This window comes from Lonchura striata, chromosome 4, assembly GCF_050655825.1.
Source record: "Lonchura striata isolate lonStrDom1 chromosome 4, ASM5065582v1, whole genome shotgun sequence".
Classification (NCBI taxonomy): Eukaryota; Metazoa; Chordata; class Aves; order Passeriformes; family Estrildidae; genus Lonchura; species Lonchura striata.
Genome location: NC_140706.1, coordinates 6,623,891 through 6,650,843, shown reverse-complemented (window position 1 = coordinate 6,650,843; position 26,953 = coordinate 6,623,891). Strand labels below are relative to the sequence as shown.

Sequence of the window (26,953 nt, the reverse complement as noted above, 5' to 3'; positions counted from 1 at the left end):
TACAGATATTAGTGTCTATGAAGTGTATTTGAATCTTTCACTGTAATCCAAACTGCAAATCTAAATTAATTTATCAGAATGGTGACAGGCACTCTTTTCACATTATAAGCTAATACAGAACTTTTTTTATTCCCCATTTTATTTGAACTGGAGGAGACACTGCAGACTTCAGTGGTGGCCTCTTCTTTCTGAGCCTTCAAGTCTTTCCGCATTGAGCTTGTGGGAAATCTGTTTGTCCATTCATCTGGAAGAGAAATAGTCAAGGAAATCAGAATTTGGGGTCTGGTCCTTGCATAATGAGCAGTTCAGGATATGCAGGATAATTATGCAGCTATCAAAGAGGAATTTCTTAAAACAACTTAGCCAGGCAACAGGTGAACAAAAGTGTCATTAAATGCACAACTGGGGAAGTTTAGAAGTTTGAGGTAACCCCTTTCCTTTAGTGAAAATATGGGTTTCTGTGAGGTAGGGAAACCAAGGGTTCTCACTTGTGTTTTCTCATATGCCAGCAAGAATAAAAATAATTAGTATGTGGTTTATTTTCTAATGGCAATAAGAATTGCATAAAGCTCTGCATCTCTCTGCTGACCTGAGGGCTTGGACAGCTGCCTGCTGATCCTTGGCAGATCCTTGATTTTGCAGAAAAGCTGTGGTGTGACTTCCCACGGGTGGGTGGGGTGTCTGCTGACAGTTCTCACTGCAGTCAGCATGACCTGGGCCATGGCACTGCTGCACATCCCTGCCCATTGGCCCCAAACAGGCTCTTTGTCACTACAGCTGATGGGCTTTGTGCTTTTACATGACAGGCCCTTCTCATGGTGAATCTCTAATCTTGACTCTTGTTTTCTGTCCAATCTGAACAAACATTTTTGCTCAGCTAGAGAAATATGGAGGATAGTGTTTTGTCTCTAGTTCATTGATAGCTCTGATGCCACACTTAGTGCTCTGCTTCTCTAACCTGTCTCCTCTCTCCTGTGACTATTTTAAATATACTTCCACTTATTTTTGTCCCAGATTTAGAGCTTTGTCTTTTCCCTTTTCTAGGATGTTCTTTTACACTGATCTGAAAACCCCTTCTTTGCCTCTACTATTCTTTGTTGCTTCTTCAATCCTGCAAGGACTCACTCACTTATCTGTTACTGGGATGTCTCTGAAAAATCTTTCTTTCTCCAGAATTACCTTTGAAGCAAACTGGCTCTGAACTATCACAGACTTTTCCCAAGGGGCCAGGACATATCTTTGAATTTCAGTCCATTTATTTCTCTCTCTTGCAGTGACATTTTTTGTGGTAATGTCTCCCAAAACAAGATAAGTTTTTATAAACTGCCTTCCCTAATTGTTTTCAGATATAAATTATCCATCTTAAAACTCACAAGTCATTATTAATTGAAGGAACTTTTGGCATGTAAAATATGATGTTTAAATGCTGAGAGGAATCTGGCAGAACATTACTGCCCTACCTTTCCAAATGTTGCAAGATATTCTTGGCTTAAAGCATATTATATAACAGAGCCTTTAAACACAGATTATCTTTAGAAAGAGAGTCAGTGATTATTGTCAAACCATAGTGATGAATTAGCTGAAGCTGATGAGATGCATTTGCAAAAGGAGCTGAACAAGGGTAGTGAGAAGCAGTCAGCCTGTTTGGGGAATAACAGTGTTCCTAAAGATAAGTAAACAATGCATGTGGTCCCACATTTATTGTTCTCTTGGAATGAATTTTCTGACTTCAGAGTAAATAGAAACTCTATTTACATTATGGCTGTCTGCTTTTCATAGGGCTAGCTGAGGACTTCTGTCTGTAAGTGTAGCAAAGCAATTGGACCAAACTGGGGTCAAGGCAAGATAAAATCAGTTTTCTATTGGAAATCCTGCCATACAAACCATTTCTGACTAGTGGAATGAGTGTTGCTCATGTTTTTGTAGGACTCTTACTGGCATCAGAAGACCTGTCCTGGGAGCAAAGTTAGAGGAACAGACTTTTTATGACTTGGTTTGCTCATGTATTTTAAATAGATATTATCTCTGAGCACTAAGATTTTAGACTTCAAAACCATAAAGAATGTGTCTTGGATGAACATTTTCATGCTCTTGTAGGGATTTTGTGCACCTTAACAGACTTAAAAAATTGTTTCAAACCTGTTAATACTTTCCCCAACTCCTTACTTTACTTATCATTACAGTCTTATGGTTTCTGGAAGGAGTAAACTACAACCCACTTCTCCTGTGAATATTTAATAATTCTACATTTTGTGAATATTTAATCTGCAGATTAAATATGAGTCCAGACAAAACTCCCATTCCTGTTGGTGAGATTTTGCCCTATTTGTAACGAGCAGTTTGCCAAAGAATGTGGTGGATTCTCAGTTGCTTATAGTCTTTAAATCAGACTGAATGTCTTTCCAAGAAAGATGCCCCGAGTCAACCACAATTTATTGGAAATAATTTAGGAATTGCTGGGCAGCCTCCTCTGGGCTATGTTCTGCAGATGTCAGAGAAGGTGACTGCAAAGTTTCCATATGATCTTAAAATCTACAAATACACGGCTGATTTTTGAAATACCATGGTCTTAAAGAAGTTTTTCTTTTTTTCACCTGGGATGTTTAAAGATCTTTGATGTGCTAATGATCCAAGTTGTCTGGCTAGATGATAAATCTCAGATGAAAGAAGTAGATGGTGAGTTAAGATTTCTTTCTCACCTCTGCCTGGGAGCTATGGCACATCTTAGTAACTTCCTTAATAAACAGTATATATTTTCAAGGGATTGGGCATGATTTTAATTGCAGCTCTGTAGGAAACTTTTTCTATTTCATGAAAGATCTCTTGATTTTTCAAAATGTTCTCATCTCCACATGGCTAAATAGTACCCACCTCAAACCCCCTCCCAAAACAAAGCTGAAGGTTTAAGGCTCTGGGATTATAATGCTGTGTGTTCTAGGTCAACAGGGCAGGAGACTTATATTTGTCTTCTGAGATGTTCTGAAAGAGCTGGGCTGGGGACTGTGGAGTCTTCCCTGGGAAAAGTCCATCTTCATCTTGTTTTGAATAGCAGTTCAAACCTGGACCAGGAAATTTACCCGGGAAAAACTGGACAGCGCTTTCTGGTGAAAATGTCATGTCTGACAATTTGATATTTCTTGGCAGACACCTTCCTTCCCAAATATTAGAGTATATTGTCAAAAAATTCATGCTAAATCTACTAGCAATGATCATGAATAAAGCCATGCTGGGATATAGAGATCACAGAAAGCCATGGTGCTTTAAGAATCTCAAAAGCTTTGTGGGCCACCAGAGATAACAGATCATAGCAACTCTGAAGGCCAAGATGAAAACACTAGCAAATAGAATACAAATTGTGTCTTCTCCTTTAAGTGCTCAGCAGTTTTTTAATGAGTATGTTTACATAATTTGAAATAAGGATTTTCTGTCAATGCTAGTGTATACACAGGAGGGGAAAAAAGGAAAAAAGAACAAAACTTTTTCTTCTCAAAATCAGATTTATTAAGTATAAACAAATTTTGTTCCCAGTCTGTCTGAAGCTGGCAGTGCTAAATTTTACCTTTGCAGAAAGTATTTAATATAGAGTGTGTAAATATTATGTTAAAGGATTCATGTCCTGTTTTAAACAGTGGCAAAAAATTTCCTTTCAGCCTTTAGGTTTTCCACTAATTTATTTCATATTAAATCAGAGCAGACTAAAAAACTGCTGATCAGATCTTTACTGAGCTTTATTGTAACGTAGTTTAAGTGGATGCAGACGGCTGGTTTTTCTTTTTCTTTATTTCTTCTATTTTTTTCCCCTCCATGTCTGAAATATTATACAGTAGACTGAAGTTCTTGTGGCATTAACATGAGAGTCTCAAAATGGGCTGAAAAATAAATATTATAAAAATATGTCATCCAAATTAAATACTGTGTGAATAAGGGAAACTGGAGAGGTCACAATTGTGGTTCAAGGTTTAGCATGCAAGGTACCTCAAAAGTTAGCTAAATACATTTCAGATGGATGTAAAATGCAGAGGAAATGTGTTAAGTATCTTCTCTTGGTGAGATCTCGAGCGTGGCTCAAATAACACGCTCGGAGGTCAAGTTCCCACATGGTAACATATAGGGTGATGGGAATAGGCTCAGATCCCCCTCTTCCTTAATCAACAGCATCCCCCTAGTAAAAAGGCCTGACAGTGCCCCATGATCATCCTCATGCTCATCAGCAATCAAAACCCCAAGGGTGCACAGGAATAATACATGGAGCCTTTAGGTTTCCTTACACTAGGGCAAAAAATGGCTACTGACTGCTCTTGGTGTTTAACTGTGTAATTGTCTTAATTATGCTAAATTGCACAGTGCAGTCCCTTAACAATTATGTGGGTTAGCAACAGTATTAAATGACAAAAATGACATTCATGTAGTCACAGCATTGCCTCGCAGAAGCATAAAAATCAGAAAATACAGGAATCTGCACAGGTTTCCCTTGAGGAACCAGCCTCACCACTGCCCACTCTGGCAGCTGCAGGAGACTTCAGCACAGGGGGTGATCATAATATCACTCATTTTATAAAAACTCTTTGCTTATGGGACAGCTCTAGCCACATGATGACTTTGAAATGTTCATTAAACAGTGAATGTTTGGGCAAACAGTTCTCACCCCATGATTCACCTCAAAGGGCTGATGTTAGCTATCAGAACTTGACTGAAAGAGCTTCAATTGGTTTGGAGTATAACTGTGAAAACTTACCATGACCATCACAGAGCTGGTCCAATCCAATATTCCAGGACAGTTTCCATGAGCAGATTACTTTCAGGGTGCAGTTCTGGTCATCCATTTTTCTATATTGCTTTGCCTGGAAGCCAGGGACACAGACCCCTGAAATGAGTCTCAGCTGTGAAAACTGAGGAAGAACTTGTTCAGTAATTCTGAGGACTAAAATCTCAATATTTTGGCAAGTGTCTAGTTTGTGACTCTGCTAAGACCTTCCTATTCACTGCTGTTGTAATCCAGTTTCCTGCCTCTCCTACCCGAGGCAACAGGACTGCCTGTGGCACCCTCCCCATACAAGTGGGCTGTTGCTCTCAGAAAAGGTGCAATTCCTCCCCTTTTTCCCAAAACAACAACCTGGTACAATATCTCCAATGTGGTAAAGAGGTTCCTTCCCCCTAGCAATTTTTGCAATATTATCTATTTTAATATAGATACAACAAGCACATTTAATAATGTGAAAAATGCAAATTTACTGTTTCTACAAACATAGTAGTAGTAGTAATAATAATAATAATAATAATAATAATAATAATAATAATAATAAAAATCACATTTGGTCAACAAGCTGTGAACTACAAAGCTGGATTCTCTGTCATCCACAACCTTCCATAGGACTTATCAGAGACCTGCATTGTACAACCTTCAGGGAGTTTACGGGGAGTTACAGAACCAAGTGCTATCTTTTTTTGAAGTAAATAACTGCTTGATGTAAAAAAAAAAGAAGCTGCATATGGAGTATTTAAATATTTGACAAGCTTCAGTGTGAAATAATATCAGGAATTAATAGAAAGGAGCTTGTTCTGGTGGAGTTTTTATGTTCGTGTTCTTTAAGGGGTTATGCAGGATCCTCTGCAGCTAGAACGCTTATTGAATGTCTATTTTAAAAAAGATGTTTTTAAGTTATGTATATGAAATAGCATGGCCACATCAATAAATCCCATCTTAAATATTAGTGAAGCATTTATGCTTGTTGTCCTAAAGTGCTGCTAAAATCCAGAGCAAGGCCCTTCTTGATTGACTACATCTGCCACTGAATCCATTTGTAGAAGCCAGGAATAATTTATATTATCTCAAAGTAATAACAAGTGGTGGAGAAATATTTTTTCACATAACCATCTGTGGAAAAACCCATGCATTCCTCTTTTTGTACTGTGGGCTAACCTATAAGTTAATTCCTTAGGTATTTATAAGGATAGCTCAGTGTGTGTGGGATTTGCTAATAAACCCTCCTAAGTTCCAGTTTGGGTTTCCTCTGGTGAGGTGAGCACGCATATCCCAACTAAGCCATCTGGACAGACTCTGCTCAGTCTGAAGAATCTGACACTCCTGTAAGCTTTAAGCGTTCCTAGAAAATTTTGGATTCCCTTACAAATTGTATTTGCATTTTTTAATAGTGTGAGTGTAGCCAAGATGGTCTCTATCTGGAAGAGGTCTCCCATTTATCAACTGAATACTTACTCTTTGAGCAGTGAAGAGGGCAAACCCTAGAAAAGCAAAGAAAATCTGTTTGAAAGGAGGAAAGAGTGGTATTTTCTTAAGCTGGTATGCCTTTTTGCATTTGAAGTCATATCTTATAAAATATATGGCCAAAGTTCAACATGATGTGGTTTGAGCTTGGCTCCCTTTGGTAAATAAGAGTATGTATTCAGTGGATGAACCTTACTTTAATTTCAAATTCAGACCCAAATTCCCTCCAGACTCTGGGGAATCTGAGGTCATAACCTCCCAGGGTTATGACCAATAAAAGGAAAAAGGGGAGAGCTGTATGCAAAGCTGCAGGATCTGAGATTTTGGCTTAAGGACATCTCTATCATGGACAAATAATTCCATATACAATCTCCAGAACCAACTAACAAATAATCTACAAAGATTTATAAAAAATGCATTGCAAAAATGAATGTCCTGGTTTTATCTAGGAGTTAGGATTCTAAAAATAATCTCAGTCTGTCCTTCTGGGCTCACACTCAGTAGTGCTTCAAAATAAAACTTTGCAGTTAAAGAAATGTTTTATCAGCCAAAATTATCTAGAAGAAACTTGGGGAATTTTCTGGTGGATAAAATATTGAACTGCAAATATTTGCTCTGCTTTAACCTGGCACTGTGCCTGCTCTGAATCTATTGACAACCTGGGGGAAAAGACACATTATCATTTTGAGCTGTGTCTCAGTATTCCTGGTCTAGCTTCTTCATAGAATATGCTACAGCGGAAATTATCTGTAAAATTGCATGTGATACTTTGATAGAAGTATAACAGTGTGCCAGTTCTATTTCGTTGCAAAATACCTTTGATGTGGACATAGAACTTAGTAAGTGCAGCTCATTTAAAGTCAGAAACCTTTCTCTGGTCCCAGCATTATTCAGCTTCCATATTTAATGTGCCCACCCTGACAATTACTGCTGTCCAAAATGAAATTATAATTAAAAAGTTACTTGTTGAGAAAATGGTTTAAATCAAAGAACACATTCCTGCAGTGCATTGTAGGTATGGCTGGGGAGGGAGCATGGCTGGGGCGCCTTGCCAGCATCCCAAGCAAAGCATCTCCATGCCTCATCTCACTTGCAGTTTTACGTGTTTGTGTTATTTTGGTTGTCTCCTGCAGGCTGTGGTTCCCTTTGGACTCCTGGCAGCTTCAGAAGGGTCAGCTATGGTCAGCCTCAGCACCTGGGGCCATGGGTAGTAAGGTGCACTTTGTTTTTTCCCTCTGGAAGCAATGACCTTCAGCCTAAGAGAGAGCAGAGGTTTACAGTCTGTGCTCTCTCTTGCCCTACCACTCTCAAAATGTAATTTCAAAAGGCTCAAAGTTTAATTTATTTGTTTACAAGAGATGTTCCCTTAAGAGAATGGGCTGGGTTGATATCTCACACCCATGCAAATGTGGAATAATGGCTTTTGTCTTGGAAATAAGTTTATGCTGCTGCAATAAACCAGGAGTTGGCTACTGGGTTCTTTTCTATCATCCTTTTAATTCCAGTACATACTTGTATGTGCTCTACAGAAAAATTAGATTAAAAAAAACATCTGGCAAACAAAACCATTACCAAATAAATGTTGCCCATTGGCCCTGAATTCACACTCAGGATATTGAAAACAAATGTTCTGGTGCTGTTGAGATCTTGACATGTTTGTGTTTAGCTTGTTGGGTCAGCTGAAATTGCTCATGTTCACAGTGATCCCTGATGAGAGATACTTTGAGTCACAGATTATTTAGACTATTCTCAGTATGGGGTACAACTCAAAGCTCCTTAGCAGCATGACTTTCATAACAATGATATAACCCAACAGCAGGTCCTCTGACCTGACAACATACCCCCCACTTCCAGGGAATCTGTGTAGCTAAACAAAATATTTGTGAACTAGTAGGAAAACAGGAGTCACCTGTCATGAATCTGTCTTTATTTAAGGACAGACAGCACTCTGTGGCCTGTTTTGGGTTTCTTGCCTATTGTATCAGGGTTTTCACAGAGTTGTTCAGAATCACAGAATATCCTGAGCAGAAAGGGATCATCCAGTGCAGCTCCTGGCCCTGCACAGCACCATCCCCAGGAGTCCCCCTGTACCCCAGAGCTTTGTCCAAACACCCCCTGAGCTCTGCCAGGCTGGTGCTGTGCCCACTGCCCTGGGGAGCCTGTTCAGTGCCCAGCCACCCTCTGGGGGAAGAACCTTTTCCTGATCTCCAGCACAAACCTCCCCTGGCACAGCTTCAGGCCATTCCTTGGGTCCTGTCCCTGTCACCACAGAGCAGAGATCAGTGTCTGTCCCTCCTCTTCCCCTCTCAGGAATTTGTAACTGCACTGAGGTCTCCCCTCAGTCTCCTCCAGGCTGAGCAGACCAAGTGCCCTCAGCCTCTCCTCTCACGGCTTCCCCTCAAGGCCCCTCACCATCCTCGTGCCCTCCTTTGGGCACTCTCTGATAGTTTAATGTTTTTCTGACATTGTGGCCCCCAGAGCTGCCCCAGCACTGGAGGTGAGGCCGCCCAGCCCGAGCAGAGCGGGACAATCCCCTCCCTTGCCGGGCTGGCCATGCTGGGCCTGCTGCCCCAGGACAGGGATGTCCCTCCTGGCTGCCGGGGCACTGCTGGCTCAGCTTCCACTTTCCACTGGCCAGGAGCCCTTCCGGTGTTTTTCAGAATAATCTTCCAGAATAATCTTCCAGAATAATCTTCTCCATAACTTTACCAGGCACTGAAGTGACACAAACAGGCGTGTAGATACTGGGGTTCCCTTCTTGGCTTTCTTTCACCAGCTTCCAATTAGTCAGAAATCTTATTCTTCACATGCATCTTTGTCTTCAGGCTATCCACATTTTTCTTCATCTCTATCCTTTAAATGGTGCTTTGGAATACCAAACACACTGCCTAAAATAGTCTGTACCCATTAATATCTGACTCTGTATTGTATTTTTACCAGACACCTCTCACCTTTCTGGATGGAGTCACAACAATTCTGGGTGTTGTTTGGTTTGGAGTTTTTGTCTTTATTAGAATAATTGCTCTATTCAGGGAAGACTAAGTCAGTCTCGGTAGACTTGTAGGGGCCTTAACCCAAAAAAGAAAAACATGCAGCCTCAACTATTCATAATCAGTTTAGTGGATCCACTATTCTACCAGTACATGCAAATTTGGTCAAAATGAAACACTTCAGAAAATGTATTGATTTTGTCAGCACTTTAGTTTAAGAAAATAAAAAGGGAAAAGAATTTCCATCCTGTTGAAATGTGCCGTTTTTAAAATACTGCTATTTTGGGCTTGGCTTTGTTTCTGAATAACTTTTCTCTGGCAATTTAGCATCATGTTGTTGGGTGGTTTTGTAACAAAATCAAAGTAAAAATCAGAAAAGAAATTGTTTTGTTGAATTCTGAAACTTGCAGGTTTAATTTTGAAAGAAAATAACACATATCTAGTTCAGCAGCAATCAGAACTTGTTTCAGCAGAGATCTACTCTAAGCCAAAAAGCTCAAGTAACATCCTTACCATCTCCCCTCATCCAGCTCTTTCTGGGGAAAGTGGGATTGCAGGGGATTCAAATAACAAATTAACATGGAATCATTACAAGTAATTTAACTTTTGAAAGGAGATCTTTCTGCATGAACAATAGATCCATCTTGAGCCCCCTTCTTTCCCACAACTGTCAAACATGCTTGTTTTTATGAGGCCTGGGATAAAACTCAGTTTGACTTCTCAATAACATCTTCTTTGTATCAAAGCAAGTAAATGCGGTATGGATTCTGAAAAATTACTATGTACATGCAAAATCCAAACTAATTTTTATGTCAAATTTCTGCTTTCTCTTTTCATTTCTCTTCATCTCCCTTGTATATCTAGAGTTTAAGATTTTTAGTGTAAAAGATTTTATCTAGAAAACACCTATCAAAGAAAACATGGGGGTTTTAAATTAAAATCTTCTGATGCTGACAATATTTGATGACTTTTGACTGATCATTCCTAAGCAATCAATTATAAGTAAAGCATTTGATAATTTTTCAGATTCCTCTGGGGAAAGCAGGAAGTTGTATCAGCAGTAATGGACAGTATATATCTAATTTTTCTTATGCAAACACAATAAAATCAGTCATTAATTATAATGTTAGAGCAAGATAGTTTTATAATTCTTAGTAACATGACAGAGTGTGGGAAGCTAAAGAAAAAATTACTATATGAGAAGAGTTTGTTGTCCTTAAAGTTCAAAAATGTCATAATTAGGGAAGTCTAGAAAGAACAAGGTGGTTGTGTGTCATCCCATTAATGAGCAATTAAAGTGTAGTCACATGGATGTAAATGAATATGTTTAGGAGTGAAAACTTACCATGCCCCAAAAAGAATTTTGTTTCAATTCATAAAGGAACTGGTTGTTTAATTATGAACACAGAGGATCAGAGTTACAATCAGATTTACTACGTATTTTAATTCATGAATCAAGCTTTTGTGTAACTGAAAAAAGGAAGAAGTTGTGATTTAATTAGTGGCATGAGAGTTGGACAACCCGATCTCATTAGGACTAATCACTTTCCAGGAAGCGCCGGGCGCCATCTCCCACAGCATCTCCCAGAAATGATCACTATTCTGCAGGACTGAGCTCAGTGTTTAATGCCACTGTTGCAGGAAGCTGTCATTAGCTGTGTTAGGGAGGACAAAATGGGGACAGAAGGCTGCTATTCTCAAAATGAGTGTGGCAATACAGCCTCTCACAGCTTCCTATTGCTAATTAATCTCGCAATTCGCCATCTCCTCCAGTACAGGCTCAAAGAACAAACTGGATTTTGTTAAGAAGGGAAATAACAGAGGACAACTCCAAACAAACAAGGAAGTTGGGCAGGAAGGAGTCAGATTTGGAGAAGGTGATGCACAGATGTTTTCAGGAGTTAATACATCCATGTGTATGGATCAGCCATCAAAAGAATCATGCAGGGCAACAGAGGGTGCCATTGTGCCACTGTGTTGCTGGTGTATGCCTTGGTGGGAATGGTTTCCCTCCCAGATCTAGCAGATAAAAAACAATCATATATACATTTATTTATTTATATAATACAAATATCATATCTTTATTTATAAATATCTCAAATTTTTTTTTGATGGCAATACAGGCAGGAGGACATCACACATTTTCATGTAAATATATGTATATATATTTGCACATATATACAAATAAATAAATATATTGTTGAGAGGGTGAGTAAATATAAAAAAAGCTCAGGTACTAGGTAGGCTATGATAAATGTCTTCACAACACATTCTTTCCTAGCTTCATCTACAATCCACCCCCTAATTTCTTGATCTGGCAACATATAGGCTCCCAGCTGAGCCCTGTCCCTTCCCCTCTCGCAAATGCTTTGTCATTGGAATTATTTGCCCACTCTGGCTCGTGGTCTATCAGATCAAAGTACTCAGTCATTGACAGCATTTGTTTATAGTAAAAAAATGCCATAGCTTCATATCCAGATTTAGCCCTTGTCTCTCAGTGCTGTCAAAAAGGGACATTTTTAGATATCAATGCTCATTCCTGGTTCTCAAGTTATCAGAATTTACAGTTGTAATGTTCTTATGAAGAGTGTAGGCTATTTTTGGTCAGAATGAAGGCACGTGATACACCAAAGCAATTAAGGCCCCTTACTTTATTAACAGGATGGTAAAAAATAGTCCCAATTAAATATTTTTCAGCTCTCCTAAACATTCCTAAAATAGCCCTTTCTGCAAGGGAAGGGGCATAAGCAGAGGGTGTGACAGGGCGGTGCGGGTCTCATGGCACTCCCCTGGCTGCCTGCATAATTCATAGCACTTGTTATGTGCCCAGCCCAACATTCATCTGATAAAACCCTCCCCCCCGCCGTGTGCTCCTTACCCATGTCCCAGACAGGCACTTGCACTCTCCATGTGGGATTTGCTTCACGCTGCAGGAGATGCTTGGGGAGTAAAATCACCAATGCCCTTTAAATCGCTGCAAAGCAGGTCAAGGTCTTAAAAGCTTAAGAGGAGAAGCTGAGCCCTGCAAATGTTGGTGTAAAAGCTCCATTGTACAAACAAGAGCCGCGTTCCAAGGATGCTGTCACCTTGGATTTCACTAAAAACAACACCCCCTGCTCCTTTACAACTGCTGATCTATTTAGACTGTGAATCCTCAGGACAGGCAACCTTTATTTTGAACCTGGTGATCCTCCAGGCTCATAATCCCTTCTCCCACCAAGGCACAGACTTAGGTACACGTTGTGTTGTTGAAATGCAGATCTGAACACGAGTTTTGGGTTCTCTCTGTGTTTGAAAGGCAATAAAGACCCAGCAAATGACAGGTCCTAGTTGTTGTTTATGGAATATATATATATACAATATAGTTTTTTGAGCTTTCAGAGGGAGCAGCAATGAGATCAGCTAAGCCCCTAAGTAGTTTAGGAGCACTGAAGTTTTTACTCTGGAAGACATTTTTTTTAGAAGTGCATGTTTTAGTAACAAAACCATGTGCCACGCAAGTTATTCTTGCTCTAAAAAAGGGTATCTCATCACAATGCCAAGAATTACAATGGACTGAAAACTATGCACAGTCTTTCAGTGAAAATCAACATGAAAAACCTTATGTCAGAAAAATGGCATCACTCTTTTTGTATAGACTCATTTGGAATTACTTCTTTATCTCGAGTTTTGCTTTGAAGGTGAAGAGGATCAGGTCTGCAATAAAAATGTCTCATGGAAAGAGAAGTAGAATTTTTCAGTTTGAAAAGGTCAAATATATATATAAGAAGGACCCTAAAATGTCAATTGTTAGGAGGTAGAGGAGAACACTTCAGCTCCTCTGGTGAATGTCCTAAAGTGGACTGAAAAACTTTCAAACTTGAAAAATACAGAGTTTTTTGAACACAAATTAGAGTTATTAACTTCTAAGCAGCAAAAATCTCAATGTGACTAGGGAAGCCATAGGAGAAATAACAAGGTTTATTTTCCCACCATATGCCAAATACCAGTATCTGGAAGATGAACTGTAAACCCAAACCCTAAAATCCTGTGGAACAGTCTCTGATGGCCAGGACAAAAGAGAAAAAGCCCTTCCTGGAAGTGTTCAAAGCCAGGTGGGAAGGGGCTTTGAGCAAACTGATCTGATACAAGGTGTGGTTGTGGGTGTGGAACTCGATAGTCTTTATGGTCCCTTCCAACAAAAACCATCCTGTGATCCCTTGAAGTTGGTTGTGGAAAATGTTCACCCACATTGCTTTCTTTACCAGCAAGCAGTGGTGTGTCGGCCTAATCAACAAACTGACCACTGCCACAACACCACTGGGCTGCCAACATAACCCACAGTGTGAAGGAGGAACCATGGGGTTTTTTCTGCTGATCATCTTGAATAAAATTTGTGTTGGTGCAGGGGAGGCATGAACCTGTACCTACTATAAATTCGTAGAAGCTGTCTTTGGAACAAAGGAAATTCCCCCTTTGAGACCTTTATAAGTTACTCTGGTGTCTAATGTTGCCATTCTTGCCTTTCCTGTCTCCTCCTCACCTACCTTTGATGGTGAGCCAGGTATTGTTTGGATGACTTATACACTGAAGTCTGTTAATTCCCCATTGGAATCAGCCACAACAGGTCAGCCCCTTCTTTACCTGAGCACATCGTGTGCATGAGGACTGATAATCTTGCTCATTTTCCATAAGCTCCATGGAATTTATGTTCACAAGTGCTCTATGAAAATTGTTGCAGTAGCAAAGAGTCACCATGGTCCCTCTCAGCCAGCAGCAGAGATTGTCAGTGCAAGACAGAAAAGTGGCATCTTCTTGGGCGTGCGCCCTTGAAAGAGACCTGGACGACTCTAAGGTTTCCCTTTACACTTAAGAATTACTTGACATCTGAAGTACCTGTATTTATTCTTTATGAGTGTTTAAATCTGTTTTGCTATAACTTTTCATCTTCATTTCTGTCTTAGTACTAAGACAAAACTGGAGTTTCTATCCCATGGAAAATTCTGCCATTTCAGATTCTGTTTTGATTCTCAAGCAGAATTAAAAGTATGTGTCTAGAAATTCCAGCTTGGGAAAAAACCTCACCCCTGATGCTCCCCATCACCTGAGCTAACCACATATAAATACAGCTGAAATATTTCTGCCAAACTGCTTTTATTTCCTCTTTCTATAATAGATAAAATAGTTTTAAAAGTTTCTATAATCTTCTTAAACCAGTTAAATTTATCAGAAGAATTTTTGTTTTGACTGAACAGCATCATTCTAACAAAAGAAAAATTACCAGTTATAACAGTTATAAGCTATATAAATATAAATCATAATCTAGTTCTAGTCTTTTCCTTACTTCTGCCAAGTTCATGAGAACACAGAGACATGGAGGAGACCCACACTCTTCTTTCTAAAGGTCTTTTTGCCTCAGCAAAATCTTTTGCCACAATAATTTTTTGCTGTGAATGAGGCCTTTCATTGATTTGATCTTAACTCTCTGTCCCAGCAAAAATAGAGTCCATAGAGAGTTATTCCCAATCAAAGGGGTTTGTAGAATTTGGGAAACATCTGGCTGTGGCCAAGATGCTCAGACTTTCTTACCTAGACAATTGCACCTTAACTTGAAACTCTAGCACTTAACACTGCACTTAGTCTACCATGCTACATCCATCCTATGATCTGGAATACCACAAAACCCCAAAGTGGTGTGTTGCCTCTTCTGTAAGAAATGCTGTGCAATCATTTCCCAGAAAGGGCTGCTGTCATTCTCTGCAGAAGCACAGTCAGGGTTGCTTTCTCAATCCCAAAGGTACTCTTGCCCCTGCCCTCCCATGGCTGGAAGAGAAGAGTGGTCAGGAAAAACAGAGGCTATGGCATGGAACAATTGCACAGCACTGCAGTTATAATTTTCAAATGGGATAACAGTAAATGACATGAACAACATACTAAAATTGCAAAACTGCAGTTACCACTAATTTTGTATTGGTATACTTCACCCCTGAATATACATCTGAAATATACCCAGATCATGATGCTGCTTTCTACTAGCCCAATGATTTGGCCTTTTTGCTTCTAAGTTGAGAGAGAAGGTTTTATCCTAACTAAAAGGGAGGAGAATATCCAGATAATTTTTCTAAAGAAAAAGGTATTTAGGAAATCCTTCACTAGCCATAATAATGAATTTTTTACAGGACATTCAGGTTAAATATTAGACAGCTGCCATCACTATTGAATAGATAGGGAAAAATGTACTTGACCTTGATGCATCCATGAACGTGCTTTTCCCACCAATAAACCTGGAGTTTATAGGGTGCTGAAGTGCTACCTCTGTGCTGTGCTAGGTGTTCCCCTGGGAAATGGGCCTCTGGTGGTGAACCTTGCAGGCCCACCCCATCACATGCACTTAGCCAAAGGGTCAAACATGGTGTGACCAGAGCATGGGGACACTGAGACACCTCCATGAGTCTGACAGTCCTTTAGACAATTATCTGTTAGATCTTGAAACTCTCAGATCCCCTGGGGCTGACATGCAGCGAGAAGGTGGGTACCCATCCCATGCCATCTTTCAGCAGGGGATCCCTGTGCCTTCTCTGGCAGATTATCCACGTGCCGCTGTCCATCCCTGCATTAATCACATGCCATTATCTAGCTGCCATTGGCTGGAGTCCTGTCTCCAGGGTCTTTTGGTGGGAAAGGCCCCAAATGACCTAGGTCAGGATCCAATCTTAGTGTAAGAAAGAAGCTTGTCTAAATTCCTCCTTTTCTAGGCGTAGTCCCTTATTTGACACACATGGAAGATATTTTAATAGTAATTATCATGTCCTGATGCCGAAGTCTTCTCTATAAATTTCTCTAAACCCACTTTTTAGCACACTTTCTCTTCCACCCTCTCTCTATATGTATATTTGCATGCACACACATGAAATTACATGCAGAATGAGACCACACACTGCCAAAACAAGGCCGTGTTGTGTTTTCACCACGTAATACAGTACGAGTTAATCTCATCCTTCAAAACTCAGCACTTCATCCAACTTTCTGTCCTGAACAATTGCTACGTGACCTCCTGAGCCATGGAATGAGCCACAGTGTTACACCATGGGGCTTCCAGGTACAGCTTCCAGGCCTAGGGCAGGGGGAATCACTGCTTGCTCTGTGGCATCTGTCAGCATATTGCCACAAGCTTTCATTCTATATTTATGAAAAGGTGCTGAGGCGCAGCAGGCATTATGCATGATCTTCGCCATAAAAAAGGATCATGCCCTTATCAGTTTTCTGCAGTAATTTGCTAAATGTCATTGGTGTTACCCAGGTCTCCTTCTGCAGAGCCCTGGCACGCCGTGGTGCTGCTGAAATGTGGTGCTGTCCTCGCACTCGTGTGAGTGTTTGCTCTGTCATGAGATCTCCCAAATGCTGGATGTTTGATAGGCCAGTTAGCTGCATGAATAAATATTTTCACTTTCTTTTATTCAGTGCTAGAGCCAAACATTCAACTGAAAATAGCTTGGGGTAAGTATTGTTTGTTTAAAATTAATTTTGTAATAGATTCTGTTTGTAGAATCATTGATTGGCTTTTAAAACACAGCTTAGAATATTGCAAAGAAATAACATTTTTACCACTAGAAGTGTTATATTTTAGTTGTGTCTGGTTTTGGAAGACTATCCTAAACTCTTCATAGAAAAGTAAAGCAAAACAGTCTAGCTCAAAACCAGAGTTTTGAGCTAAGAGGGATTTGATTTTTTTTACCTTAATGGCCCATTTCAGTTACTATCTACATTTTCTGAAGCCTAAAGACATTGTAAATTTAAAAAAAATAAAAGAACAACAACAACAAAAAAATCCAAACAAAAAAACTTCATCAACTGCAGATTTAAGGAAAATATTTAAAACCTCAGTAAGAGTTTTTAAAACAAATAACAAAAAGGTAAGATCCTAGTTTGGACAGTGAGTTATTTTTGACATTATTTGATACAAGAACTCAACATAGATATTTTTGAAGTATGGTTCTCATTAACATTTGGATAGAGTACATTTCCTTTCTTGATTCAATCATGAAAAAATGCCACTTACAGATAGTCCATACAATAGTGCAACCTCTTTCACACATTACTACATCATAATCCATTTGGCTGCACTTGCTTCACAGGTCTACTCTACCCATATGTCCTGGCTTAAGTATTTCTTTCTCCCATCTGTTTCAAGTTATCTTCTTTGGGCTGTGTTTTACTGAGAGATGCTCTTCAGCCACATGCAGAAAGGCTGTTTCTGGGAGAAAATGTGAACAACAGGAGACTTTTCTGCTCTCACATCTGTGGGAGTTCATTGGAGTCGACTGAGCCTACTGCTGGAGATGTTGGCTCTGCAGTCTGTTAAAGCCCATTTTGTCTGCGTGGTCTAAGTTTTCACTACAAAGCCCTAGAGGCCTGTTTGGAAATCCTTGATTCGTGTGAATATTCCTGCTGAAGAGCAGTCCTGCAAAAAGATGTCTTTTATTTTCCTTTTCCCATTCACCTCTTTCCCTGTAGGATCACATTTTATACCCTGGAGAAGCAGAACAGTACTTGCTCCAAAGCTTTTTCATCCTCAGAAGACAAGTAAGTCAAAATCTACCAGAGATTTCTACTGTCTTTCTCAGCCTTTGATGAGTCCCAGGTTGGGCTGGGAAGCCAGGAGGAGCAAACCCAGCTCACAAGACCTTCCCCTACCCTGCAGCCTCACTGCATGCTCATGGAGTGGTGGGACCATGGAAGTCAGTGCCTTGTTAGGAAGTCCACAATCTTCTCCTTTCTTGTTCTGTCCTGAAACTCGATGTTCCTGACACAGTGATGCCACTTGACATTACTGATCCCTCCTAAACACCTGCTATCAAATGCATCAAATCTTTTCTTGTCAGCTTGCGTAATGCCCCAGGTCTTTGCAGCATCAAGCAAAACTGATACCACACAGCTGTTGTAGAGCCTTATTTTTTGTTTTGCGGACCTGTCACTGCCCCATGCTTTTGCCCTTGAATTTATTTGCATTGATATTCACCTTATACTGGTCAGGCTTGAAAGGACACTGGATGAAATCCAGGCAGAGTGGTCCAGAGTACTGGAAATGGGAATAAAATATGAACCCTGCCATGATTGTGACTGACCTCAGAGAGGAAGGACAGAGTAACTATTTCCTTTCCTCAATAGACTCAAAGCCATTATTTAATCATAAGCTTTGATGTTTATTTCTAGTGAAAGCTTCTGTTTTTAGGATTTTTCTTTTAAGGTGATCACTGGCCTTTGGGTTCACCAAAGATGAGTCAGAGGATTTTCAGTTCTTGTTAATAGCTGGTCATATATTTATAAATACCTTTAAGAAAGGGGGACAGAATGCAGATCTTAAATAATGTATTAAGAATGAGGTATGGGCTTTCGTTTTCAGAAACAAAAATCTGTCTGAATTTATTGATGAAGCTCTACACCAAAAGTTAGAAAAAAAATAACAGAGAAAAAAAAAAGGAATTAAAAACTCTGTGCATAATTGTTTTCATTTCTCCAGAGGGAGTAAGACCATTTATGACAATTTTAAAAATACTTTCTGTCTGTTTTTAAAGTTACCTAAAGAATGTAAAAGAAAGCAGACATAGCTCAATCCTCTTGATTATGAAATTAACATTTCCTGATTTATTTTGTCTGCCGTTAAATCTTTCTTTGAGTGTGAAATAATAGAAAGGTGTGTGTACATTCTTCTATAATATTGAAATAATTTGTAACAAATGTAAAAACAAATCTGAAAAAGGCTAGAGGTGTGTAGAATGTATTTGTATTTTTCTTATATGCAATTTCACGAAACCTTCACAAGGCATACAACCAGACTATGCCAGCCCGTGTGGGGTACCACATATATTCAGTAGCAGTAACATTGTGTGACAAAATAGAGAAAAGTTTCTTCTTAAAATTATTGAATTTTATAGGAAAAGAAATTAATGTTATGTGATCTGGACATAGAAGCACAGGCCACTAAAAAAATTAGACTATTCTTCAAAATTGAAGAGGATAATAATATGAAAATATAAGTTAAAATAATATTGAAAATATAGCTATTAAAAGTAGAAAAATACTAAAAAGTAATAAGCAATTTAAATGCAATTATGTGGTTACATTTTATTTATATGACATGTTGTTGTGATAATATATATTTAATAATACTCTTCTTCTGATATAATATAATAAATAATATAATTATATTTATTATATATTAATAGAATAATTGTAATAATAAATCAATAATATATTTTTTTAAAATATTGGAACAAGTATATAAAAATAATATTCTGTGAGTAGTCCTAATTTTATATAGATAATATATAAAATTATATGAGTATATAGCTAATTTTAAATTATAACATTTTTTGCATAGTATAATACTGCATACATTATATATCATATTGTTAGCTACTAAATTCAGGAATAAATTCTACATTTGGCATTGCCACATCTCTGGTGTTTATCATAAGGCTGTATAAAACTTGGGTATAGTTTAATTTTTCTCCTGCTTTTTAAAAGTCATGTTAACATAGAACTATCCTGTATCAGATTAGAATTTATAATTTTTGCCTATCTTTTATTAATTTAGACCAGGTTCAACATTTATGAGAATTTAGACCAGGTTCAACTTTTATGAATCCTGAAAAAAATATCTTTTTTTTTAGATATTTCAGGCTATATTTCAGATACCCTGAAATATCTAAAAAAAGAGATACTTTTATCTTCCACAGGAATTACCTTAGCATGAAAAAAAGGCACAAAATACATTCAACAGCTCAACATGTGAACCTTTACTGTGACCATTTTTCACTCTGCTTGTTCCACAAGTCTGCCTTAATATTTTACATATCTAAAAATATTTAAAAAAATTAAATATAAAAAGCACATTTGAGAAGCTATTCCTTAATTCCTAGGTAGTTAAATGAATTTAAATTGAAAATTATTCCAGCCTGATCTACAAAACCTCTGTAGAGCAAAGATTTCCATTCACAGGGGCAGATATTGTAACTTTTATGGTTGTTTCTAGATTTTAGTCCCAATGAAGACAGAAGAAATAGATTAATCATGACTGTAAGAATAAAATCTGACAATAATCAGATATCAGTTCTTGTAATTTTTTTTGAAAACTCTTATGTAAAGATTCAAAATATTTACTTCTCTAAAATTAAAAACTTTAAAAAATTAATAATCTTGATCAGAATTTTAAAAGTTGTTTGTCCACTTGATTTTGCAATTTTAAGTAGCATTTTTTAAGGGGGAAAATATTAATTTCACCTCAAGGAATAAATAATGAGTTACCAGTACTGCAACTCTGATTTGAAAATAAGTACAAATTCTTCCTTTGTAAATAGTCTGCTTTTTTAAATAAAAGTGCTATTAATTTTTCACTTCCACCATGTTTTCTTTACAAAATGGAACTCTTGTAAATTAGTTCTGTAATTCTTAAATCCCACCTTAGCTGAATTTGCTTTGAACCCGACAGTAGCACTGTAATGACAAAGAACATTTTCAAAGCTTTAAAACGTGGGCTGGACACTGTACAGAGCGTGTCCCTTAATAGCAACAGTGACAGGAGATGGAGGTGCCTTTCAACTGTCTTTTCATCTTGCCAAGACCATGTCAAATGAACTGAAAGGTGACAAAGTGACAATGGGGTTTTTTGTGTCTAAGGCCACCATTTCTGGGCAATGAGCAAACAAATTCGGAGCAGGAGTTACCTGTGTAAAGAGCAGTAACCCAGGTGATTTTTACATTTTAACTATAGTTTCAATAGCATGCAACATGATATTTCTTCACTGCAAATAATGAGGATATTTTTTCCTCTCTGCTTTAATTTTTTTTTTTTTTTTTTTTAATTTGAAGACTGTTGGATATGGCCAGAAAGAGCAGCACATCCTTGGCCCAGACTGGATGCCATGACCACCTTTAGTCTGGAAAGAGATCTTTGCATCCAACAGAGCTGGGGAATAACTCAGCCTAAAGAAGACAACAGATGAACAAGATAAATCCCACCCCAAAATGAAGGAACAGCACACTGAAAATGATACAGTGGGTCATTGAAAAGACACCTCAGCCTCCAGTTCTGGAGGATAACTGAGCTGAAGTAACTGCTCCACCAGTGAGATGAAGATGTTGGACTTGGGAACATGAGGGGCCATGAGCCCAAGAGTGGGCAAACATTACTGCCATCAGAAAAACTTCTATTTCTTGCAGAAATGAGTTTTGGAAACACATACACATACACATACAGACACTGTGTGCAGAGTGAAAAATTTGATCTACAATAACACAAAAAGAATATTTCTGTGTGGGGAATGCAATGTTGTCCAGCTGAATTGCTCCCCAGGGCACAGGCAGTGTGGACAGGGCTCCTCTGTAGGGGCTGCTGGCTATAATGGTGCTTGGCTGAATCGCTGCCCTCCTCCTCATGGGATGCCCTGCCAGCTTTGATCTCTGGATCTGATGCTCCTGTGGCTGAGCAGCTGCTCACAGGGAATTTTCCAAGAGGGCTCTTGTCTCTGAGCTTGTTAGCCCTTCCTTTTAGCCTGAAGCAGCCAAACCCCAGTGACATTTACTGCCGGCTTAAGAACCCCACCCGTTACTTGGCTCTTCCAGTGGAGGATGAGATTAAGAAATTCATACAGCCTTGTGGTGACTTTGGATAGATAGCTGGAGTAACTTGGGGAACAATGTGCCAATTTTGACTTTGCACTTTGCACAAGAAGCCTGGTGAGCTACAGGCAGATAAATGGGATTATCAGCTATGACACAAAAACTTGGTCTTAAAGTTGTTTTATTTCCTTGTGAATAACGCCATAACATGTGCTCAGGCAGGTATCACCCACAAAAGCAAAATAAAAGGCTTCACTATCTTTCAAACTGCTCAAACTTTGTCTTCTCTCCATCCCAAATAGGAATATTTTAATGTAGTTTTTTAGGTATTTTTTTTATTTACCTGGGACCCCCAAAGGGAGCTACTATGAAATATCCCTCACAGGCAAACATGATTGATAGATTGCGAAGAAATGCCATAAACATAGATCCTAAGGTACTGTAGCAGAGGAAAGGTCAAAGAAAATTGAACTGAAGCAATTGGAACAGAAGTTGTCAATGCAGAAAAAAAAATGCCATCAGGATAAAGCATCTCAGTACACCTTTACTCACAGCTACACCATAGATTAAGCTAGATAAAAATATGATTCTCCAGCTCCATATCCAAAATCTTCTTTCCCTATTCAGTATCCCACAGTCCCATACACACCAGTGTCCTCTCCCTGTGTCAAAGATGTCAGCAAGAGCTGAACCTTGGCTTTACTCCATTCCAAAATTCCCATGGGACTGAAAGAGGAACAGAAACTGGCTACTGTCCTGGACTGAGAAGAAAGCTCTGAGGTCTGAAGGAGCAGATTTGGTGCCGTTGCTCTTAAATGCTAGAGACACGAGGGTGAGCAGTGCAGACTCTGGAGACATCACAGAGGAATTATGTTCTGTGAGTTCTGCCCTGCAGAGCTTACTCAGGTGGACAGACTCATTAACAACAATTAACATCCCATTTCCAGGCAAGGCTTGTAAAAGTACCAAAGTAATCACTTGCTCAAAGCTGAAGTAATATTTAAAAATCAGTTTTCCTGCACATCCAAGCCAAACAAACCAGATCTGAGTTTCTGCAGACACTCAGTAGTCTCATGTGCTGTTTCTGGGCAACAGGGAGGTTGTAACATAAACAGCCTTGCTACAACTTCCAGTGGGCTGAAAACAGGTTTTTGCAAACCATTGCTGAATTGCTTCCTAATTGCATTTTCCCTCCCTGCTTATTAATTATTTTGCATTAGGTGACCCTGCTAGTGGTGTGGCATCACATGGGTAATATCAAAAGGAGGGTCAGAAGTTATCACAGCTCTTATCTCATGGGCACCATCATTTCCCAACCACTGCACATCTGCCTTGCATTTTGTGAATTTTAGCACATTGAAATCATTTGGGCTCAGAAAAGCTTTTCTGGAACCTGCCTGGCTGGTTTACACTCAGATCACTGCTGGTTCATGTCCCGCTCTCCAAGAGCTCCAGTACTTGAGTTACTTTTCACATCTGAGCAGTGCCATTGACACAGGGATATTTCTGAACAGGGGAGTGTCTGCAAGCCCCAGACCCTAAAGATGAAGTGAGGCTGAAAAGCACAAGAAAAAGGGGTCACAGAGAAGGAAGGACAGGAAAAAACACAATAAGTAGTGAATAAGTTCAGTCTGTGAAATATGGTGTTGCTATTTAAATTCTTATAATAAAAGAGTAAAGAACTTTTTGCAGAACAGGTAAGAAAAAAGAAGGAAATGCCAGCCTTGAATCAAATCACATATTTCTCTCCTGATTGTAATAAGTAATTCATGGTGGAAATTAATAAAAAATGCAACAAGGGAACTAAGCAAGGAAAAATATAGTCACAATAATGGGACAATTTTACATCATTGACTGGAAGATGTTGCTAAACTAGTTGACACTGATTTTAGACTCCCTCTACCACCTACAGCAGGTTAAAAATAAAATATCACAAATTTTGGGTTTTGGAGAGAGAGCAGTGGCAGCTGAGACACAGCAGTTTGTACACACGAGGCTGGAAGGCAGTTTGGGGCAGGGATTTGTGTTGTGATATATTTCTACACCTGAACCCTATTGTTATTAAGTCATGAAAAGCTGATTAAAAGAAATAAAATCAAATTGTTTTTGTAAATAATACTGTTTAAGACTTGCATGCTCAGGAGTACTGTTGCTCATTCAGAGTCTAATTTGAGTTTCCAGGATTAGAGACAGAGCAAAATAAGCCCTTCCATTACCTTGGGCAGCCTGCAGTGAGACTCAAGAGTGACTTGCTTTTGACCTGCTGGTCTTGATTTTGGCATCATGCCCTGATTTGAGTGACTCACTTGTGTTCTACAAAAATACAGTTTCTGGTGGGGTGATTAATTCTTTGTCCTGCTGCAGTCCTTCCTACTCACCCTGTGCAGTCCCACACTCCAGGGTGGCAGGAGGGATGAACTGTAAGTTTGCTGGAACAACACTGCCAGCAAACCCAGCACCCTGTGACTTGCATATCCTAAAACCACAGCGTACTTTAATATACGTTATAAACCCACACTTTCTCTTTCAGTCTGGATGATTGCCATAATAGAGACACTGAGGAGTAAATGCTGAATGTAGCTCTGAATGGTGTCAGAGCCTTTGATATTCCATCCTTTGTGTCACTTTGGGTGTTTCTGAGCCCCCCATTTGAGAGCCCATGGGGCTGGAGCTGATGGGCACAACCAGAGCCTTGGCTCCTGACATCAGCAGCTGCCAGAGAAACCCAGAGAGATGGAAACAGGGAGAGCAGCAGCTTTCCAGAGGGGAAAACGCCTGTTTGTCCCAGCTGAAATGCTGAAATTCTTTGCAGCAGCTTTCAGACTTTGACAGCCGCCTAGGGAAGCCTGGGGGCAGCTTGGGGGGATGCACCTCACCTCTCTTTGGACCCCAAACAGCCCCTGATGTGTTTGTGCACCAGCCCGAACGAGCCCATTGCAATCCTGCGAGGGTTTTTCCCGAGAGGAGCAGTAATCCTGGTGGCTCCACGCACTGGGGATCAGGTCTGGTTGCCTCAAAAGACTGAACATCAAATCTTGGAGTAATCGGGGCTCAGCAGAGCCACGCAAATTCAAATCCTTTTGCTTGTTTGTGTGGAGGGTTCTCCATTAACACAGATCTGTGACACTGCCTGGTTTAGCTGAGAAGGTGCCAGTTTCTGTGCATGGACACAGACCTTCGAGACCTTATCAACATCCCCAAAATTAAATATTCTCTTACTATCTATTATTTTCTTTTCACACTGTGGGGCTTTTCTAATGCCATAATTTTGTTTCTGAAAATCATACTGTTATTGCTATGTACCCATACAAATCTCTTATCTATTTTCATATTATCTGAGATATTTCATAAATTTATATTCTTAAATTATTGATTAGTTTGTCAAAACATCATCTCAGATGTGAATGAATAGCTAAAATACAGCATTTAAAGTTAGGACACTTCAGGGCTTTTTAACCCCTGTCTGGGCTCTCCTCCTTTAGATAAGGTGCCTGGCAGATCGCTCTAATTTTTTAACTCTTTTTTTTTTTCATTTATTTTGCAGAACCTCAATAATTTATCTCTTAAAATGTTGGTGTGAAGCTTAATTTATTAACTTTCCTTTTGGTGATGGAACACAAACTGTGATCACTTACTGAGCCTGGTAATCAAATATAATTTGAATATAATGTGGCCTCAAAATTAACAGCCCTGAAACAAATAAGAATAACAGACTCTAAAAAATTTACCATAATAAGAACCCAGCAGGCTCTCTTTAAATGTGTCTTTTAAAAAAATTGCATACGAATAATCCTATTATTCAATGAGAAAAAAAAATGTATCTTTCTATTTATTAAATGCTCTGGAAAAGCCACAGCTTTTTACAATACTGCTTCTCACAAATCACTTCAGTTTAATGATGTTACTGTACATTTAATCTCACATTTGAGTAAATATGTTTATTTCGTCCTGGAGAGAGATTTTATTTTAACTTCAAAATTGTAATTTCTTAGAAGTCTGTCACAGAACAGCATGAGATCTGCCAAATGGAAATACCCACCCCTCCCAACCCTGTATGTTTAAAAATTAAGGATTTTTTTTCTTCCAGCACAGAAACATACTTATTTATTCTGACAAAGAAGCGAAGGACAGCGATCAGAGACACTAAAGTTAACTGCTGCCTGAAGTCATAAACATCTGGTGGCTATTTTAATTGCATTGTGAACTAACCACCAAATCCCCCCTAAAGAATAAAAATATTTCCCCTGTGCAATACTGTATTTTAGAATTCTTCTCTTCTGAACCAACGTCAGACCTGATTACAGCACAATGAAATCTGTGTTTCATGCCTGCATCTTCTTGAAAACACCACACTCTATTATTACAATTGCAGGTTTACTCAAAGCATCTCACACAGACAAATTTTTCATGTCACTTCTGCAAACACTGACTTAGAGATAAAATATAATGCTTAAACCATTGCTGTTTGTTTGCAAGTTAGACAGATCAGTACATCTGCATAGAAATACTGGACATTAGAAAGCACACAGATAATTACACAAGCACACCGATTCGTGTGTATGAGATATGTGTGTGTACATATATGCATACACACACACACACAAAATGCAGATATTCATACATATATACGCATATACATGCATATATAAGAGGAATTTAAGTAAGTAGTAACACAACCTACCTAAATGTGAATAGAAATTGTTGTTAATAAAATACTTGCATGAGTTGTACGGGGACCTTCTAAATGTCTGTGCTTCCTGGGGAGACTAAATGACCTCTTTTTTACAGATACCAAGATCAAAGCTCTTGGTTTAGATACTCCAGCTGTCCCTCTCACTGGCATTTGACATGCTACCCGGTCCATTTAAAATCAGGGGGCATGTAAACATTTTAACCCTTGGCAGCAGTATCTGAGAAAGATGCTGGCAATAAATGGTCGTAACTGCCTGGGCCAAATCACATTTGGTGTCCTCCCTTTGAAGTCCATGCAGGCACTGTACCCTATGGTTTTGACAAAGAGCCAAGTCCAAAAAAAGGATGTAGGCTCTGAAGCTGTCCGGATGTGGACTTTGGGATCCAGAGTGGCTCCGTGCTGCTGAGCAGTTGCCTCTGAGCTTGCCACAGGACTGCCTGCCTG

The 26,953-nt window shown here is 39.1% G+C and overlaps 1 protein-coding gene across 18 annotated transcripts; it reads right to left on the bottom strand.

The window, feature by feature from the left end:
- LOC146767509 (uncharacterized) lies at nucleotides 1-26,673 on the bottom strand. 18 transcript variants are annotated; one of them, XR_014954620.1, is made up of 5 exons: nucleotides 26,498-26,667; nucleotides 6,218-6,243; nucleotides 4,736-4,889; nucleotides 2,872-3,869; nucleotides 1-244 (listed from the first exon to the last, which is right to left on the bottom strand). XR_014954620.1 is itself a non-coding variant. In XM_085577526.1 (4 exons), the coding sequence occupies exons 1-4, from the start codon at nucleotides 12,124-12,126 to the stop codon at nucleotides 66-68; spliced, it is 366 nt and encodes a 121-aa protein (XP_085433652.1). In that variant the 5' UTR covers nucleotides 12,127-12,773; the 3' UTR covers nucleotides 1-65. The 18 variants fall into 18 exon arrangements, 3 of the variants coding, with proteins under 3 accessions (XP_085433652.1, XP_085433654.1, XP_085433653.1); XR_014954619.1 differs by having other exon boundaries at nucleotides 4,736-4,864; nucleotides 26,498-26,666; XR_014954616.1 differs by having other exon boundaries at nucleotides 4,736-4,841; nucleotides 26,498-26,666.
- Nucleotides 26,674-26,953: the final 280 nt, after the last annotated feature.